The sequence below is a fragment of the Numenius arquata genome, chromosome 2, assembly GCF_964106895.1.
Source record: "Numenius arquata chromosome 2, bNumArq3.hap1.1, whole genome shotgun sequence".
NCBI lineage: Eukaryota > Metazoa > Chordata > Aves > Charadriiformes > Scolopacidae > Numenius > Numenius arquata.
The window spans coordinates 123,961,973-123,980,341 of NC_133577.1; the positions used below are offsets into that span (position 1 = coordinate 123,961,973).

Below are 18,369 nucleotides of genomic sequence, written 5' to 3' on the forward strand. Positions count from 1 at the left end.
ATGTCGTTCTTGGTTTATTTTTTATTACACAGGACACGCATATAAAAAGAAATTCCCAGGTCCTCTGCAGAAAGCCTAGATGTTACTCTGACAGTATTCCCTATTTCTGATGTTCTTTTTGCAGATGCAATTATTTCACTGTTCAAACACTGCTCCTCTGGATGTGACAGCTATTGAGTCTGCTGCAAATATTTAGCTGTATTTTTCCCAACTTCATTGCCAACATTTTCAGGAGAAGAGCAGGGATAAAAACAGTGTTGTCATCTCCCCTCCTCCTGCTAACAAAAAAATGCCAGATGTTTTTGTTTGGTAATGAATTGGCTTTTCATGAGTTACCTTTTGGAAGGAATTTTTTTAAGGAGCAAAGCTCACTAACCAATAAACAGCTCTCTTAATACCAAAGAGAGAGAAAGCTGACGGAAACCCCTTCTTCAGTCCTGCAATGTGCCAGAAGATTACATTGGAGTACAAGCCAGGCTGGGACTCTTAAATAACTTCACCAATTCTGGTTTAGTTCCTTGCAAATGACCTTTAACAATTAAAAGAAGGGATGTTGGCATTGCTGATGCATTCCTGGGGTCAGATCTTGAAGCCCAGCTGAAGCCAACTGGGCATTTTCTGTTGCAGGTGGTAACATAGCCCCTGTGTAGAGACTGTCCTCCATAGTACTCATTATGACATCCCAGTCATGACACCCACAGTTTTAAAATGGGCTATGGAGAGAGGACATTCCAGACTGGTAAAGGTATTCTAATTCTGGAACCAGTAAGGAAGTTAAGCTCCTAATTTCCCTTTGAAAACTGATCAGAGTTTGGAGTGAATTTTTTTCTTGGGTCTGAGCTGAGCAGCTGCCTTTGCATCACTGAGGTCTTCCCCTCCCAAATACTCCTAAACTATTTGAGTATGTCAGCAGTGCCCAAGCTCAGTCACACCATCCCCAAGGTGAGAGCCATGCCTGTGAGCCTACTGAATCCCAAGAGGACAGGGAAAGTTACAGTGAAGCCCATGTCTTCAGTATTATTCATATTTATTGCTAACAATGCAACCTGGCAGCACTGTAGGCTCACAGCATGCAGGGGTGTATCTACAGAAACATAGCCAGTAGATAAATGGAAATGGTTATTTCTATTTATTCTGTTTATTTCTATTTATTCTATTGTCATTGGACCACATCTGGAATACTACATCCAGCTTTGGGTGCCCCAGTAAAAGAAAGATTTAATAAATACAGAGATGATTGTGGGGAGGAGAGTCTGGAGCACATATCCTATAAGAAGACATTGAGGGAACTGGGTGTGTGTTTAGCCTGGAGAAAAAAAGGTTTGGTGGGAACCTAATATCAGCTTTTCAATATGTACAGGTCCATTCTCAAGAAAACAAAGCAAGAGTCTTTACTGAGATGCATGACAAGAGGACAGAAGAAAAAGGTTATAAATTGAAAGAAGGGAGGTTCTAACTTGACATAAAATGTACAAGCCAGGAGCTGGGAGCATGGGGAGGGTGTACAGGCCAGTGCAGGCAGTTGACTAGAGAGGTACCTCGTTTATTCTTTACATTAGGCTTATGCCCACCACTTATCACACACCCACACTCCAGCCCCCATTCAGAACCAGTGTTTCTTTCCTGCCTTTCTAAAATGACAATTTGTCCTTAAATTTTGGTAAAATATTTTTAGATAAAAGAAAAATTCAAATAAGCAAAAAATAAAAATTATCTATTGGAACAAATGCTTTACCTGTAGTTCGACCTGCAACTGCCCAAATAATAACAAAAAAGCCCACACTGTAGATTACCATTGTTTAGGAACTAGATACAACATACACTGGCAGCAGCGCGCGTTTCTTCAAAGCAAGGGCTTAGCTCCTGCGTGTATATATGTGTATAGCAATGATCTAGACATAAGGAAATCCTTGGGACATGGCTTTGACATGGTCTTCCTGCGGGAATCTGGACACGCAGTTTATCCTCAGGAACAGAAAGACTTTGTCAGGAGACCAAAGGCAGCGACTGAACCTCTATTAGGACAGATTGCAGTTCAGAGAGATGGGGATTTCTCCAGTTTCTCAATAGAGACAAACCTCCTTTACCTCAGTCCCATTCTGCTCAGCAGCCTAATTTACTGTCTGTTCAAAACAGCCACAGGAGCTCCTGCTTGTGTCAAAGGAGCTCTGTGAAATTAGATTCATTAAGCCATGTTAAGTGACATGTGGTTCTCGCGTGGTAAAATTTTAGAAGTGCAGAGAGCCCTGTCTTCTGTTACAAGGGGCCTCCTCTGTCCAACAAATGTGTGATACACACTTGTGTATTGCATTGAAGAAAACCTATCTGTTCTAACACTTTTGAGACTTCTCTTTTCCAAAGCCTTTCCTGTGCTCCCGAGCCCTGAACACATTGAAACAACCTATGTAATAGTCCCTGGGCTGTTAAGAAGGGAAATTTTAACCAAACACATCAGAATAAATCCTACTGCCAGCAAAGAAAGTCCTCCCAAGATAGGCAAAATACTTGATGGGGTTCAATAAATCCATATATGAGTTTGTGACACATATAGGTGTTGCCTACCTGACCCCATCTATCACCAAGGCTCTTGAATGGCCAGAAATATACTCAGAAACCAGACTGACATGTTTGATAGCTGTACCTAATTCACCGCTCCTTGCAGGAAGGTATTAGGAAGTCATTTTCAGTGTTATAAACTAGATTGGCAATTTCCCACAAGCATTCATACTGTCTCTGGTGCACAGAGGAGGAGGAGAAGTGACAGATGTGGCTCCAGCGCCGTGAGACGGACATCAGTCTCTGCTGGCTCTGCCTTGGCCACTCCATTTGCAGGGTTTGCTGGTGCAGTCTGTCCCTGCGGAGGGACACGGCTCACACTGGCCTTTTTGCCGTGCTCGTGTTGGGCATGTCCTTATGGATCACCTGCCATCCAAGCAGCCGGGTGAGAGCCAGGTTCGCTTGGGGAGTGGACACTTTAGCACAGGACGGTGGCTACGCTAATAAACTCAGCAGCGTGAGGGCAAATAAAGTTTTCCCATCATGCTGGAAGCAGACTGTATCGACACAATTTTTTCACGGCAAGCTGTGCAAAGTGGTTGTTCCAGGGTTGCAGCCACGGAACATCCAGCCCTATTTTCAAAGGTGCTAAGCATCTGCAAAACCCGCTGGTTTTGACTGCAAAAAGAAAAACAGGCTACTACTGCTACTTAAGTGCCAACATATGGATTTCAGGCTCTAATTGCATGCACCATGGCTTGATTAAATTGCTGCCTGGAGCTTTGCCAGAATAGATTATTTCACTTCACAAAAGCTGGATCTACACTGCGATTTTGAAGCTGTAGCACGCATCCCAAGGCAGCAAGTGATAGGATAAGAAGAAATGTTCCCATGTTATGCCAGGGGAAGTTTAGATTGGATATTAGGAAAAATCTCTTCACCAAAAGTGTTATCAAGCACTGGAACAGGCAGCCCAGGGAAATGATTGAATCACCAGCCCTGGAGGTATTTTAAAGACATGGTGCTGAGGGACATGGTTTAGTGGTGGTTTCATCAGTACTAGATTGATGGTTGGACTTGATGATCTTAAAGGTCCAATCTAGGCGATTCTATGATTCTGTGGGGTAGGAGTGCCTTAGGTGGTTCAATCTCAGTGCACATAACACCAACCAGTTCACATTGCTCTGTCCTGTACTACACTGAGACACTGCAGAATGGACATAACCTTAGATATCAGCTCCTCTCCAGAACCTGCTATCAGCGCTCTTATGTTGTTGCTCATTTAATCAGGATCTGGTTTTCAGAACCAGATGTTCAGATCAGCATGCAAATGGCTGGAAAAAGGGTCCTGAAGCCGGTTCTGAAACCGGCTGTTTCAACTAAGTGCCTGAGACCTGAGCTCTTTTGACCAATGAGTTCCTAAAATCAAGATGTTACAACATTCCAGAAAATTCCCAACTTCAGAATTCCACAAGAGTGTCCTGATCTGAATTAATACCAGATACAACTTCATTGAGGTCCATGATCAGTTGCAGTTCTTAGGGACAACTGGGTCACTATCCTCTATGATTGATCAGAGTTTCTTATATTTTTTACTTTTTGTTCTATGAAAAAACTGCCATCTGGATGGCTTGAGGTAAAGAGTGTTAATGGCAAACAACATTGCCACAGGAAAGCATTCTTCTGCCCATAGCAAAGGGAGTAGAATTGCAGGCAATTTGCAGGGGCCCTAGAAGTGCAGTGACCTCCAAGGCTCAGGGCCCCCTTCTAAAATGGGAGTGTAGTTCTGTTTCCCTGTATATGGGTACTTTTGCTGCTTAGACTAAAAGAAAGAAAAAAAAACCTCAGTAGAAAAGTTGCCATATTTGTTAGGAGTATCTTTCTGTGAGCTGACGGCTTGACTACCACTGAATACCACTGTTTTAGCTAGAAAATTTACTCCTTTTTTAGCCAAATGGCGGGGTGGGGAAAGGGCGGGGGGGGAATACAGAATGATATACGTGCATATCCTTATTATGGTTTAGCTCAAATAAAATAATTCCTGCTAGAATAAACTGATATAAGAATAGCAATTCCAGCCCACACCGTTCTGTGAGAAATGTTCCGGAATAGCTATATGGAGGACATTCTTATTATCAAATCAAAGTGTTGTTTTTGAGTGAGGACATGTGAAACAAACCATGTGGGCATGTAATCAAAAGTTACAAAGCCATAATGCTCAAAGCATCCATTGCACCTTGGTAACAAAACAAGCCTCTCAGCCCACCTCGTTGCTTTAAAGCTGTTCATTTAAATCACCACAATGGAAATTAAATCCCACATTTCCAGTATAAGGCAGTTTAATGCATGTTACCACGTAGCATGGTGGTTAAGGACGCACTGGCTGTTTCCTGCGGGACAGTAACTTGTTCAGCCACAGCACTTCCCAGCTACGTGCCTACACCCATTGGCAAAACCGCAGGGCATTAGCCAAAGCTCCCTATCAGGATACTCCTTCCAAGCAGTGCAGAAGAGGCTTTATTTTGATTTAAACTAAAATAAACTACTGTGAGTGGTTTATTTTATGAAGACTCCGTATGAAGAGTGGGGTGCTTCAGCTCCCCAGATACAGCTGAGATGCCAAGGCATGCCACCTGCTCTTCCCTGGTGCCCCAGAAGGACAGTAGGACATGGGTCTCCTCGAGTCCCCTGTTTCAGATGGCCCAGGTGGTTGTGAAAGGCACGGTGCACATATGGTTAGGCAGCAGTCTGGCCCAGAGAGGAGATTGCACCAATTTACAGTGGGAGACAAGCTACAGACAGACACTGGTCCAGTGTCTACATTAAAGAAAAGACAGAATCTAAATCTATAAAATCCCCAGAGATAAGGGTTGCTGAAAAGCAATAAAATTCTGGTTTGCTATTGACATCTGAGCCTTTAAAATTTGTCTTGTTCCATAACATTTTTTTCAAAACAGTCCTTTGCCTTTGAACTCTCCCAGACATAATCTGTGGTCAGAGAAACATTTTGGGAAAATGTGAGAAATTAATTGATTGGGCAATTTTTAATAAGTTTCCCTTAGGAATCTCAAGTACACTATTGCTTTTCAGATGATTTTGTCAGGCTGTACTCAAAGAGTAGCTTTAAATTTAATTTACTGGACACAACTTCCACTCATCAAGAGCAGAACTCCAAAGTCTTCCCTTTGTCATTTAAGAAGCAATCAATCACAGGAAAAAAATGCCATAACCTTTCTTCATTTCTTTCCAGATATTATTCCAGTAACAGAGTAGATTTGGGAATATTTAAGCAAGGGGCATAACCACATATAAAAAAAACCCACACAAAACCCAGGACTTTGGACAACATAAATCACACAAGAAGGGTGATTAGAGATTATTAAAAGTTTTTATTACTTATGAAAAGCTGTAGGTCAACATGACATTGTGCAGCACTCACGGAGTACTAACATGCAACAAATATGCCATCTCAGGAGGGCTGCAGTCAAAACAGCTCAGAAAAAAGAGTTTAAAATTAAAACACAGGAGAGGTGGGGACTCGGAGCTTGAATAAGTGGGGTCAGGAAGTTCTATGAAAGGCCTGTATGTGTATATCTGTGATATTTGCATAAAAGAGAAATTTATGTCTTATTATTACATTTAATTATCGAATACAATGAGTCTTGGAGAAGATTAATCACCCTACGAACAGGAAAGGCATGCAAGTCCCCAGACCTTGGTAAGGAGCACAGGCTGAGACTGAAGTATATTGTCCATTTGTGTCAAATTCTCTGTTGGTTTAAACAGACCCAGTTTGACAGAAATAAAGGTCCATTACAGTCCCAGTAGGACGCTGGGAATTAACTGGGCAGCAGAACAGCTATTCTCCATGTGCACAGTGCACTGTTCTCAACAGAGTAAGTTATCAAATTCCTCTGTCACCACCCTTAGTCTGTGATTGCCAGAACACCTCTTATTAAAAAATGTTGTTTATGCCTTTCCTTAGATTCTTCTGTTCAGTTTTATAAATACCACCCTCTAAAAATCTGTGTTGTCCCCCTTCTCTCTAGGTGGCAAATTTGCTCAGACTCTTCCAGATCCCCCAGATAAGCTACGCTTCCACCAGTGCCAAGCTGAGCGACAAATCCCGCTACGACTATTTCGCACGTACGGTGCCCCCTGACTTCTACCAAGCGAAAGCCATGGCTGAAATCTTACGGTACTTCAACTGGACTTACGTGTCAACAGTAGCTTCGGAAGGAGACTACGGGGAGACAGGGATCGAAGCCTTTGAGCAGGAAGCTCGCCTCCGCAACATCTGCATAGCCACCTCCGAGAAAGTGGGCCGGTCCAACATCAGGAAGTCCTATGATGGCGTGATAAGAGAGCTGCTCCAGAAACCCAACGCCAGAGTGGTGGTGCTCTTCATGCGAGGTGATGACTCTCGGGAGCTCATTGCAGCTGCCAACCGCTTCAACGTTTCCTTTACCTGGATTGCCAGTGACGGATGGGGAGCGCAAGAGAGTATTGTCAAAGGCAATGAGCACATAGCTTCTGGGGCAATAACCTTGGAACTTGCTTCCCATCCAGTTAAAGAGTTTGACAAGTATTTCCAAAGCCTCAGCCCTTACAATAACAGACGCAACCCCTGGTTCAAGGACTTCTGGGAGCAAAAATTCCAGTGTAATCTCCAGAACCGAAAACCACATAAAAAGGCTTGTGAAAAGCACTTCACCATCAACAGTTCCAACTATGAGCAAGAATCCAAGATCATGTTTGTTGTGAATGCCGTGTATGCGATGGCCCATGCCTTGCATAAAATGCAGCGGACTCTGTGTCCAAACACCACCAAACTCTGTGATGCCATGAAGCATCTGGATGGCAGGAAGCTGTACAAAGATTATCTCCTGAAAGTAAACTTTACAGGTAATAACTTCTCTTTTTGTACATACAGACTGCCACTGTAATTAAAGAAATGTTCATCAGTCACAGTGAAAGCCAGAGGATTTCCCAGTAGCACCTATTGTCAAAGTTCAGACCAGGGTGGTACCCAGGTAAGGCCACTCCTGTCACAGAGGGGACAAAGAAGAAGAGGGACAGGGAGTGTCATGAGAACCCTAAAAAAACAAGCTTGATGCTCCTGTTTCCAGCAGAAGGAAGAGGTAGAGGTGGCAACAGCTGGTCTTGGAAATGTTACCTACCTCCACACACCAACTTCCATTTCATTCACAGTCCGTTTGGCTTCAGCTGAGCATGTCTGGAGGTCATTTCACCACCTGCTAAACTAGGCAACTGCCTGCTATGCTTATGCCAAGGCTTGGCCTTCTCTTCCTCATTTTTTTATGAATTTGCATAATAGCTGGACCCTGGTCAACAGTTAATGTCCCTGCAATAGCAAAGCAATAATTCCTGCTATAGAACTAGATCAGTATAAAATATTTCAATATGTGGGATAGTGCCATTACCTATGTTACAGATATTTAGGCTTGATGACAAAGTATAAAAAGATAGATTAAATATGTGCAGGAGGCTTGTGGAGAGAGAGCGGATGATCTGGCAATGATATAAGCAAACTTCATGGGAACTGGCTGCACAGAACATGCGCATCACATATGGCTGAGCTTAGGTTTGTTATTAATATTACACCATAGCAAGGCTAAATAGATCTACAGGGGAACCAAGTAAAGTGTAGAGCATCATGTCTTTTTGTTGTTACGTGTCTAAATTTCTTCTGAAGCATCTAGGTTGAGCTTGCATTCCTATGTATTATTAAACTGATGTTCTCAGCTGACCGAGTTGATAGTAAGGAAGTATCATGCTGTGCTTTGTATGAGAACTAGCTCCAAGAGGAACTGAAGGATAAATACATGTGTGATACAACAAGCTCGGTCCCAAGATACCCTCAATAATGGTACAACATGAATAACATTGGAAACTATGTGAAACTGTCAGATTGGAACTTGAACTTTTCCCTCTTTCAGAGGCCTTCTCAACATTTGATTCAGACCATCTCTAGAAACTACTGACTACATCCCTAGAGCTTCTCTCACTCCTGGTGGGGTATGGCTGGTGCAGCCATGTCTAACTTTCTTGGGTACATGTGGACATAGCTCCCAGTGCATGCTGCAGAGCTCCTTAGGACCCCTGGTTTCCCAGCTTCCTGCTAGCTGACTTGTTTAGAGAACATCAGGCCTTCCTGCAGCCTACATGCCTGGATTTCTTTACCATGGAAATCACGGAGATGATAATGGGACTGGTCATGTCCTACGTCTTAACTCATCCCCTAGGAGGTGATTCAGGAGGACCCAGGAGCTTGGGTATGCTCTGGTAATATTGATTTGGTCATAAAGAAAAAATAATGATCTCGATGAGAGCAACTGGAAGTTGAGAAGCTTCAAAATCTTCATCTGAGCATCACATGCAATGCAGCTGAAGCAACATGCCTGGCCTGAGCAACACAATGCTTGCATGTATCATACTGTTTGGTCTCCTCCTAAATACTGCTGCATCAGTAAGAATAGTCACATATCACAACATATACAGATGCATAAGCAATGTATACTTTTCATATATCAAGCTTTAATTGCATTTGAATTAGTTGTTAATTTCATGTGTTACAGACAACAGCACAAGACAGAATGAATAAACCTTTAGGGTTTAAACCTATGGAAAATAAGAACCACCATTTCTCCTCCCCCTCTACACAGTACTTAAAACACAGAAACTATTTCCTCATTTGCCTACGTTTATCCTTAGAGACACCTGACTGTCTTGAAATTGTTGAAACCAAAAGGTTTTAGGAGCACAGCACTTCCCAGAAGCTGGGTCCTAGCAGATGGTTCACAAGGGATGGCAGTGGTGCACAATGTGTTTCTGTTCATTTTTCTGTCATGCAAAGATTTTTTAAGCACTCAAGCATTTTTCCACTTAGCGTTTAGACATGAAGTCAAAATAACCACCATTTTCTTTGACCAAAACTCAAGGAAAATTTTCATTTACATACAGAGAGAAAAAATCATTTTCAGTTTGATTGAAACATCTTTTATGCTTTTTATATATTGGAAGTTGAAGCAGTTCAAGCTGGGAAAAAAAAAAACAAACCACCAAACCAATTCAAAGCCTATCATTTTGCAATTCTGAAAACAGAAGGCTCTTTTTTGAACTAAACTTATTGGTTTTAAAATCAACATGGAAATCTTTGAAACTCTGAAGAGCTTTATTTTTAGTTAATTTTCATTTCCTGTTTGAAACATTAAAAAAACTGTTGTGCTTTTCCAATGGCTTTGTTCCATATATATTGTTACTAGCTTACAGCATGATTTGCTCATCTCCTGTTTCTTTTTTATCAGTTCTTCCATTACAATGTGAATCCATGTTTTAATGTCAGTGACTTTTTTAAGCAGATGAGTGATTTCTATGTAGTGAGAGAATCAGAAAATCTCCCATGCCTTCTTCCTTTCAGAAAGGTGTGAAATTTTAATACATACAAGTCTCGTCATTGATTTCCATGGGACCAAGAGTTCACCTTTGCTCTTTTCTGGTTGAAGAAAGTCTCTGGGTGTGTTGTTAATACAATGTCAAGATCCTGCAGCAGGGTACACTTGATCAGTGATGTTCTCATATTTCCAGCTCCAAATCTGAGAACACATCCCCAGGATGGGGAGAGACGATGGCATGGAAACTACCAGCCCACCAGGTACACTGCAACCAAGCCAGGTTGTGAATTTTCTCTCTTCTTTAGCCTAGGTAGGGCTCCACACCCACCAAAAGGAAGCAGGCAAGAAACAAAACAACAGTGATAATCATATTCAGACACACGTTGCTATTTAAGCAACGCCTCCTCTGCTGAAAGACGGGGGTACAAATAGATGAGCTCTGCATGCATAAACCTCCAGCCTGCCGTGAAAAAAAAATCTGACATATGGCCCTGAATGTTTTCTCCCAGTTTCCAGGAACAGGTGATGGTGCATTTCAGACACACCAGTCTGAGTAAATGATAAGGTGCATTTATATGACTGGTGTGGGACTGTGCAATTTTAGGCATTTACCCCATGCACTTGAATCAGTTTTGGTTAGTCTCTGATTACAGTTAATGGAGGGGATCAGCACTTACCGAGCATGGTTCAGCCCACGTGAGGTAGCCCAGGTAAGATATGATTTGGCCCTACCTCTCTTGCTATCGACTACAGATGGAGCATAGAGCAACTAAGATTCTCACTTGCCATTTAGCTGAAAGCCTGAAGTGAGGCTCTCAGGCACAGCAATAATGGGTTCTGTAGGGAAATATTCAGGGACCAGCTAACGGCAGGGTTGGAGTAGAGGACTGGCCAGGATTTGTGCATTCTCATGCTGCCACTGCTACTGACATGCTGTGTGACAGGTATTTCATTAACATTTCTGGGGTCCTACTTATTTCTCCTTTTTCATTAAATTGAAATAACTCCATAGAACTGCAGTGTGGCACGAAGACAGGGTGAGATTTCATTCCTTATTGTCTGTGAGATACACCAAGCACATAATTTTCTTGCAAGTCAGTAAGATGTATATGACAGATGTTGTGATATCCTGAATCTTTTCAGTAAGGGTGAAAAGAGACGCCTATGCCTGATTCCCACTTCCAGCCACAGGATCTGAGAATACAAAGCCCAGGTCCTAGATAAACACACTCACTTCATCTCAGTACTTGTGTGGCCTTGCAAAGAGATATAAACTGGTTCATCTTCTTGATCTTCCCATTCTCTGCATTCCCTCCTGAGATGCACTTCTGCTGATAAAGAGATGTTGGTTCAAGAGGCTGTTAGCTTGTATTACCAACCACAAAGAAGAGCAGAACAAAAGTAAAGGGCTCTGTGGGACAGAGCACAGAGTAAACTGAGCTTTTCACCAACACCCAGCCTTTGTTTGGTGGAGGGCAACGTGTGGAGGGGACTCTTGGGAGGGCTATGAAACCCATCCACGTGTGTGCGGATGAAGACCAACACGAAGCAGACCTCCACATAGCCAGAAGCCTCCCTCCCTCAGAGGGATGGAGGGGCCAGTGCAGCAACCAGCTCTGCGAACAGTTTTAGCTGCTGTAAGCCACCAGGATGACATAGAAAAACAGAGTTACTATTGCCCAGAGTGCTATTACATGCCTCACAACATTTGACTTGTGTCAGGACAGTGAATGTTAGCATGTGCAGTGTGAAAGGGAGTGAAAGCGAAGTGTGGAAGTCAATCATTTGGGATGAAGTGGCAGGGTCCTGGGCAGCGGTGCCCCACAAGTTGCTACCTCGTGTAGCTGCTTCTCCAGGACGGTGGGCTCCAGCTTGGCCAGGGGTGAGGAAGGGTAGCAATGACATTCAAGCACCAGCATTAGCTCCATCTGGCCCAGGGTTGCTGAGCCGGCTGTGCAGGATGGCAGCCTTGTCACCCAAGGGCATGGGAGTGGGCTCCAACTTCTCCCAGTGAGGGGAGGTTGGGGGGGGGTGGTATTGCAGGACTAACTGCCGTGAGTCTGGCATGGGAACCTATGGGCAGAGGGAGGTTGGATTTAGGGGTGTATGCATGTCAACTTCTCTTCTGCAGTTTCCTGAATCTCCACGGTAAATGGTAGGTGGAATTTGGCTAAAAGAGTAACCCTGGAAAAGAGATCATTAAAAATTTTAGGCAACACATATGTTTATAGTACTCAGTGCCTTTTCCTATACCTTTCTTTCTCCACAACTATGAAAGTCACTGTCGTATCCTTCCCTGTATTATGTTCAGAAATCCAGCTCTTCTACAGCAAAGCCTGTATCATCAAACCTAGCTTATACTGGGCAAAATCCTCTCCTGTGGTTAACCAGAATGACTACTCAAAATGAGAAAAGGGTTGTAAGTCAGGTCTGATTTGTCTCCTTCCACCCACTGGAGTTTATGACAAAACTTTTATTCCTGCCTGATCCTAACTTTCTACGTGGTTTATTTTCCTTTTTTTTTCTTCCTCCCTGCTCTGCCCCAGTCAACATTCAAATAATATGAAGTGGAAACACAAACTTGCCATCTCACTTACTCTTGAACACTGCTGACTTCCATGGTGGGAATATACTTTCATGGACCATTTCAATCATAACTGTTCCACCCAAGTAGGAAGAAGCTTAAAAGTCATGGTCTGCAACAGGCAGATGCCACCTCACTTCTGAGCACAGCAGCATTGCGTGGTCCCCAATCTGTGATTTAGCCATAAATATCTCCTGTCAAAAGCCCACTTTGAAGCTCAATGTCCTGCCAGGCATGCATGGAGAACAGACCGGCAAATGATGCATCCACTATCACAAGTAGATTAGTGATGCAGAAACTTCAAAGGCCAGGGAGTTCCTGTCAGTAGATGTGCAGGCTAAAGCTAGAGCTTATATCCCAGTCTCTGCAGCAAATGGCCCTTCTACTCTATCAGTCCCTTCACCTCCAGCACTCAAAGAGTCAGCTGTAAGGTCCTGCTGGTCTTCCTTGTGATGCTTATTTGTAAAATAAACCAGAACACCACTTTCAGTTGAAAGTAAAACTTTCATGGGCAGGAGGAATCTAATACCTTGTTAATCATAAAAGTTTTAAAAGTGTCATTCATGATAGATTTGTAGCCAATAAACCCAAGAAAATACAGAGTGAATTCCCCAAGATGTTCATTAAAAATATACATGAAAAAGATGTCTAGGATTTATAGGAAAAATTACTGCCTTTTTTGCTGGGACCACAAATGTGTCATAGCATTTAAAACCCTGAAAGCAGCTGAGGGACAGTCTCTGAAAACACACTTGAGACTTGCTATTTCAGAGCAGACAAACAGTTGAACCTGTACAGTATTTTCCTGTATTTCTCTCTATATTAGAGTTATATTGGTATACACACACAGAGCTGTAGTGGGATTTTGGCAGCCTGGTTTTCCTGACGACAGCCATTTGGTTTCTCCTTCCCCCAGACTCTTTGCAGACCTAGTTGCTGATATGGATCTGCAGTTCCTTTCCTTTGGGTGAATTTACCCCTCTAAGAGGTTCCTGGGCAGAAATCTCTGCTTAGTCCTTCCTGAAGCTTTTAATATTTGTGTATAGTCATATACTTATGTACATGTATATTTTCATACATATATACATATATATATATAGTTAAAGAATAAATCAGGTTGGAAGGAGCCTCGGGAGGTCTCGAGTCCAACCTCCTGCTGAAAGCAGGGTCAGCTGCAAGATCAGACCAAGTTAATCAGGGCTTTATAGATGTAAACTGGCTGAAATTAAAATACTATGGAACCTTTCCATCCCCTAATTAAGATTTGAGGTACTGTGATGGCAAAGAATCAGATCTGCACCCTGGACGCACCCATTGTGTCACACAGTGCACCATGCAAGCTGGATACTTGGGCTGGCAGCAGGGCACAGACACTGTCATCTCTAAGGCACAGCTTCCAAATAAATTTTCATTAATACTTTTCTCGCCACGATGGCAGATCAGTGACCTACCTGTTAATGGTGTCTGTTATCTAGCCAGGGACCATCATAAAATGCTTCTTGTGATTTCATTTGGTACTAATTAACAGTAATTGGCCTGAGTGAGCAGGAGCAGGGGTTGAATTGTGTTCTTACCTCTTGAGATAAGCTCCAGGAGAAGAGGCCAAGGTGTGCTGGACTATTGCTTCCTGGCTGACTCAGGCACAAGGTACTTCTGCCTGCTGCCACCGCTGCCACCACTGTCCTCTATCACCACTCTTCTGCCTGACCTGGGTGCTGAGCTCCCATAGACAAAAAGACGGAAAATGCAACATTAGCAGGACACAGAGCAGGGACGACTTTTCCTCCTTGGCCTTTACTCAGCTGGGTGCCATTCCTGGAAAGTCTGCAGAAATCACAGGCCAGCAATGGCCTCAAACTTGCTATAGCAGCATATTTAGGTGAAGATGCTTTGATGTCCCTAAAAGACCAAATAGCTCTCCATCTCAGTTTCTTCTACTTGAATATTTATTCAACCCACCACTTCAGCTAAACTATGAAAAACTGAATATAAAGTAATATAGTCCGTGCCTTGTATGTAATTTATAATCAGCTGCTTTGGTGATATTAATAATTTAGCCTTTAGGCATTTTGTAAATCTCTAGCCAGAGCAGCGCCTGTGCAGGTGTGTAGATGAGGATGAGATTAGACACACTGTGTTTGTGGAGAGATGCATGACTGAAAAACTGAGCAATGATTCTCTTTCAGATTACATATTTGAGAGACAGAAGGCTCAGTAACCTAATTTCTCTAAATCACAGACTTCTGTGTTTTCCTGCTGCTTGTTTTATAATAGTTATTATTTCATCTTTTGTATCGCTGGCAAATGTCCTGTGAATCCCGAACACCCAGGGTCAGCACAGTCAAAGTACTTGGAAAAGCGGGAATAGTCGTACAGCCTTTTTGTCCCCCAACTGTGCTTGCTCACATTTCCAGTCCCACTGGTCTCTACAACAGAAGGACAACACAGGACATATGATGGGCTTATATTATTATTCTTCATGCAGATTTACCTGTGAGGGGCATCCACGCATAACTGAAAAGATGTCAGGTCTGCTTCTTTCTCCTTGTGACCTGGAAGAACAAGATATGTGAGAAAAGAGTTTGGTTCGGGATTTCTACCCCTTACATTTTAGCACCTAATTTGGCTCTGAAAAGCCAATAGGAGGACCAGATTCTGCTCTATTGCCTCCTATGGAAGAGCGCTTTAGCACTTCCAGAAGTGATCTCAGTTAGTCTCAGGTGCTATTTTAGGGGCTGAAAAAGGCAGAGGCTGTGCTCAGAACATGACCACAACAGCATTAATGAGGATGCGGACAAGGAGATGAGGAGATTGCATAGAGACACACTGGGACAGTGTGACACATTGGGAAAATAAATTACTCTCTTGAGGAATCCAGGCATGTCCTGGACTTCCAGTGATTCCCAGAGAAAAACAATGTTTTTGAAAGTTGATGAAGGAAACTACTGAAAGTCCCAAACCCAGATGTCTGATCCCAAAGATGACTAAATGCTACGTTATTTTTTACCAAGCCTCTACTTCTGTTGGCAGATAATAATTACACTGGAAAGGCAGAACTGAAAGTATAATGTGTAGAAAAGTGTCTTTCCTCCTGAAATAACCTTTATATCACTACACTCCTGGAAGACATTTGCTTCACCCAGTAGAGCAGAGTGGAAAGGTATTCCCAGTCTAACACTGACTAAATGGGATGTGGTATCAAACCAATATAGCTGCATTAACGTGAGACGAACCTTCAGCCCAGCCTGGTGCTGCAAACTAGACATGGATCTTGGTCTGAATCTTACATCACTCCCACGTAGCATATTTCCAGGCAAACCTATCACAAGCTGACTGCTGTACTTGTACTTGATAAACTGCAGCCCAGATGAGCATGCGAATCTATTTCAGCTTTCTGCAAAGCCTGAACTATTCCCTTCAAGCTTGTCTCTGCCCATTTCTGACTCCCAGTGCAGAAAGAACCAGGTCAGTGATAGTGTTTCTCTGTCTCAAAGGGAGAAATGAACTCAAACCAACCTCAAAACATTCTTTATGTAAGTTTTTTTCAGTAACACACACTTTTCCCAGATAGTCACAAGCTTTGTGTAAATCTCATGAATCAGAAGAGGTACTTAGGGCAAAAGTTTCAAAACAATGACTGAAAAGATTTGCAGATCCTACCACAAATTTACTTTTCTTATTCATGCAAGTATTAGTGAGTATTTTTATCCCCCAAAAAGTATCTCAGGCCAGTAGATCTTCTAAGAGATAATTCAAAAAAGCAACCAGTTCTGCATTTTCATTGAGCAGAAACACCTTTTATGTATGAGTACTCTTCACAACTGACCTTCTACACAATTCCCATCAACTGCAAGCTGGATGGACCTGGCAGACAAATGTGTTCTTTCATTTCCTCATCTGTTAGAACGACATTTCTAAACACCTCTAAAAACATCTCAGAGAATGCCTGCTTTGGCATCACTGCAATATTTATGGCTATTTTGTTAGCAGATACAGAATATAATGTAAAAAATATTTCATTGCTGTTATCTGGGTGAGTCATTTCCTTTTGTTTCCTTCTTCCTGCCATGAAAGTGTATTTTGTCTGAGGATATAACCAGTGTATACAAAGAATACTAAAATTCTTCAAGGCAGGGGGAAGTACACACACAGTCAAGGGTAACAGAAGCAGAAAAACTTCTAACAAAAATGTCCACAGAATCCTAGCTGTGGCACGGTTTAGGCACAGGAGTAATGCTTTGATTTGCTTTCTCACCCCTTGCTCCAGCCATGGAGCAGTAAATCAACATCAACTCACCTGTTCACTATCGGTGTGCAAAGGGGTTCAGGACTAAGCCAGAATGATATCTCCATATATAAGTCCTTAAATTTGAGACATGTAAAACATAATTACCAAGATCATTAAGTTGGCTTGTAGGGTCTCCACACCAAAACTCACTCTTTTCTTAGTGCATAGGAAGAACAGCCCAGAGCCAAAAGCAGCAGTGATGGGAATGGTGGTTGGAAACATCCCGTAAATAGAAAGCAGAGGTTAATGTACCTCACACTCTGAAGGCTCCTGCCCCCTCAGTCTTTCATCCACTTTTCGTCTCCTACAGTTTTGCTTTGCTTGTCACAAGCCCATCTTTCAACTTGCCAATATGTGAATCATCTCATCCCTTCTAGACTAATGGCACACATATATCTAGCACTTTTCCTACAGAAGAAATTCAAAAGTACTTCTGAAGGCTGAGAGATACTACTCACTTTCTAAATGTGTATGTGCAATTGCTCCTCAATTCAATATGGGTTTCATGCAGTACATTTTTCTATTTGCTGCTATACACAGATTCCAGACAATTTGATGGACAGCAGAATAAGCTAATGCAGCAATTCCTTTGTATGTATGAAAGGCTTCTGAGGCTGAAATATGAGGCTCAGCTAAGAAAGCACTGTAGTTTTAGCCAGGGGAGGAACTGCACCATGATTAGTGGAAAAAGGGAAGCTATTAGTGTGAGAAAGCTGAGCGAAGCACAGCCTTGAACAAAGTCCTCACACAGAATGTATGTGCCACAGAAATTCCACGTGATTCTCTAGCTGCAAGAGTATGGACTTTCCACCTATCTTTTCAGGTGGACGGTAATTCCTAAGAGCTGCATCTGACACCACTTTGACTCCGTGACTCTGTATCAGCCACACTGTCATATGGGAGGTTGGGATCAGAAAACACACACGCAGGCATGCACACACACACACTTGCACACACACACGCAGTCTCAAGAACACTCACTCATTGTTCTTTAAAATTCGAATTTACTTAATCCAATTCTACAGTAAAAGATATTGCTTGATGTATGATTGTTGAGTTTGCATTTGCAAAATGTGAGCAGCTAATCAAAAAGTGGTGATCTTTTTCTACCGAAGAGGGAGAACCTCCTGGTGTTTAGGTAACATCACTGATGAGTTGCAGCATCAATAACCAGGAGACAGTTCAGAGTGATTCTTCTCAGTTTTCCCTTTGATCCTTTTCTTGCAGAGGCCATTACTGTCCTTGTAGCTTCTTGTTATCACAGAATCACAGAATGATGTGGGGTATGAAGGGACGTCTGGACACCATCTAGTCCAATACCCCTGCCAGGTTATTTCTATAATCTTTTCACCACACACCAGATGTTTTGCATAGGCTGTATACATATTCTTCTTTCTATTGATTGTGCCCTAAAAACAATCTTCATTTGTTGCCAAGGTTGAATTTCTGTAGTGATCAGTACCTGACTGTTTGTAGATAGCTCTGGACCCTCAAGCATCTTCCTGAGCTTCTGCTACAGAACTCTCCCGCTCTCTTCCTGTGGGAGCACTTTCTCTGTGGCTCTTTGTCTTTTACAGTAGGTCTTA

At 42.6% G+C, this 18,369-nt stretch overlaps 1 protein-coding gene across 2 annotated transcripts in view; it reads left to right on the forward strand.

The window, feature by feature from the left end:
* GRM3 (glutamate metabotropic receptor 3) overlaps nt 1-18,369 on the forward strand; it is a 112,044-nt gene that overhangs the window by 68,899 nt on the left and 24,776 nt on the right. For both annotated transcript variants that reach the window (XM_074162222.1, XM_074162229.1), the window contains one exon: nt 6,546-7,401. In XM_074162222.1, the coding sequence (XP_074018323.1) occupies nt 6,546-7,401 (856 nt within the window). The remainder of the gene's footprint in view (nt 1-6,545; nt 7,402-18,369) is intronic.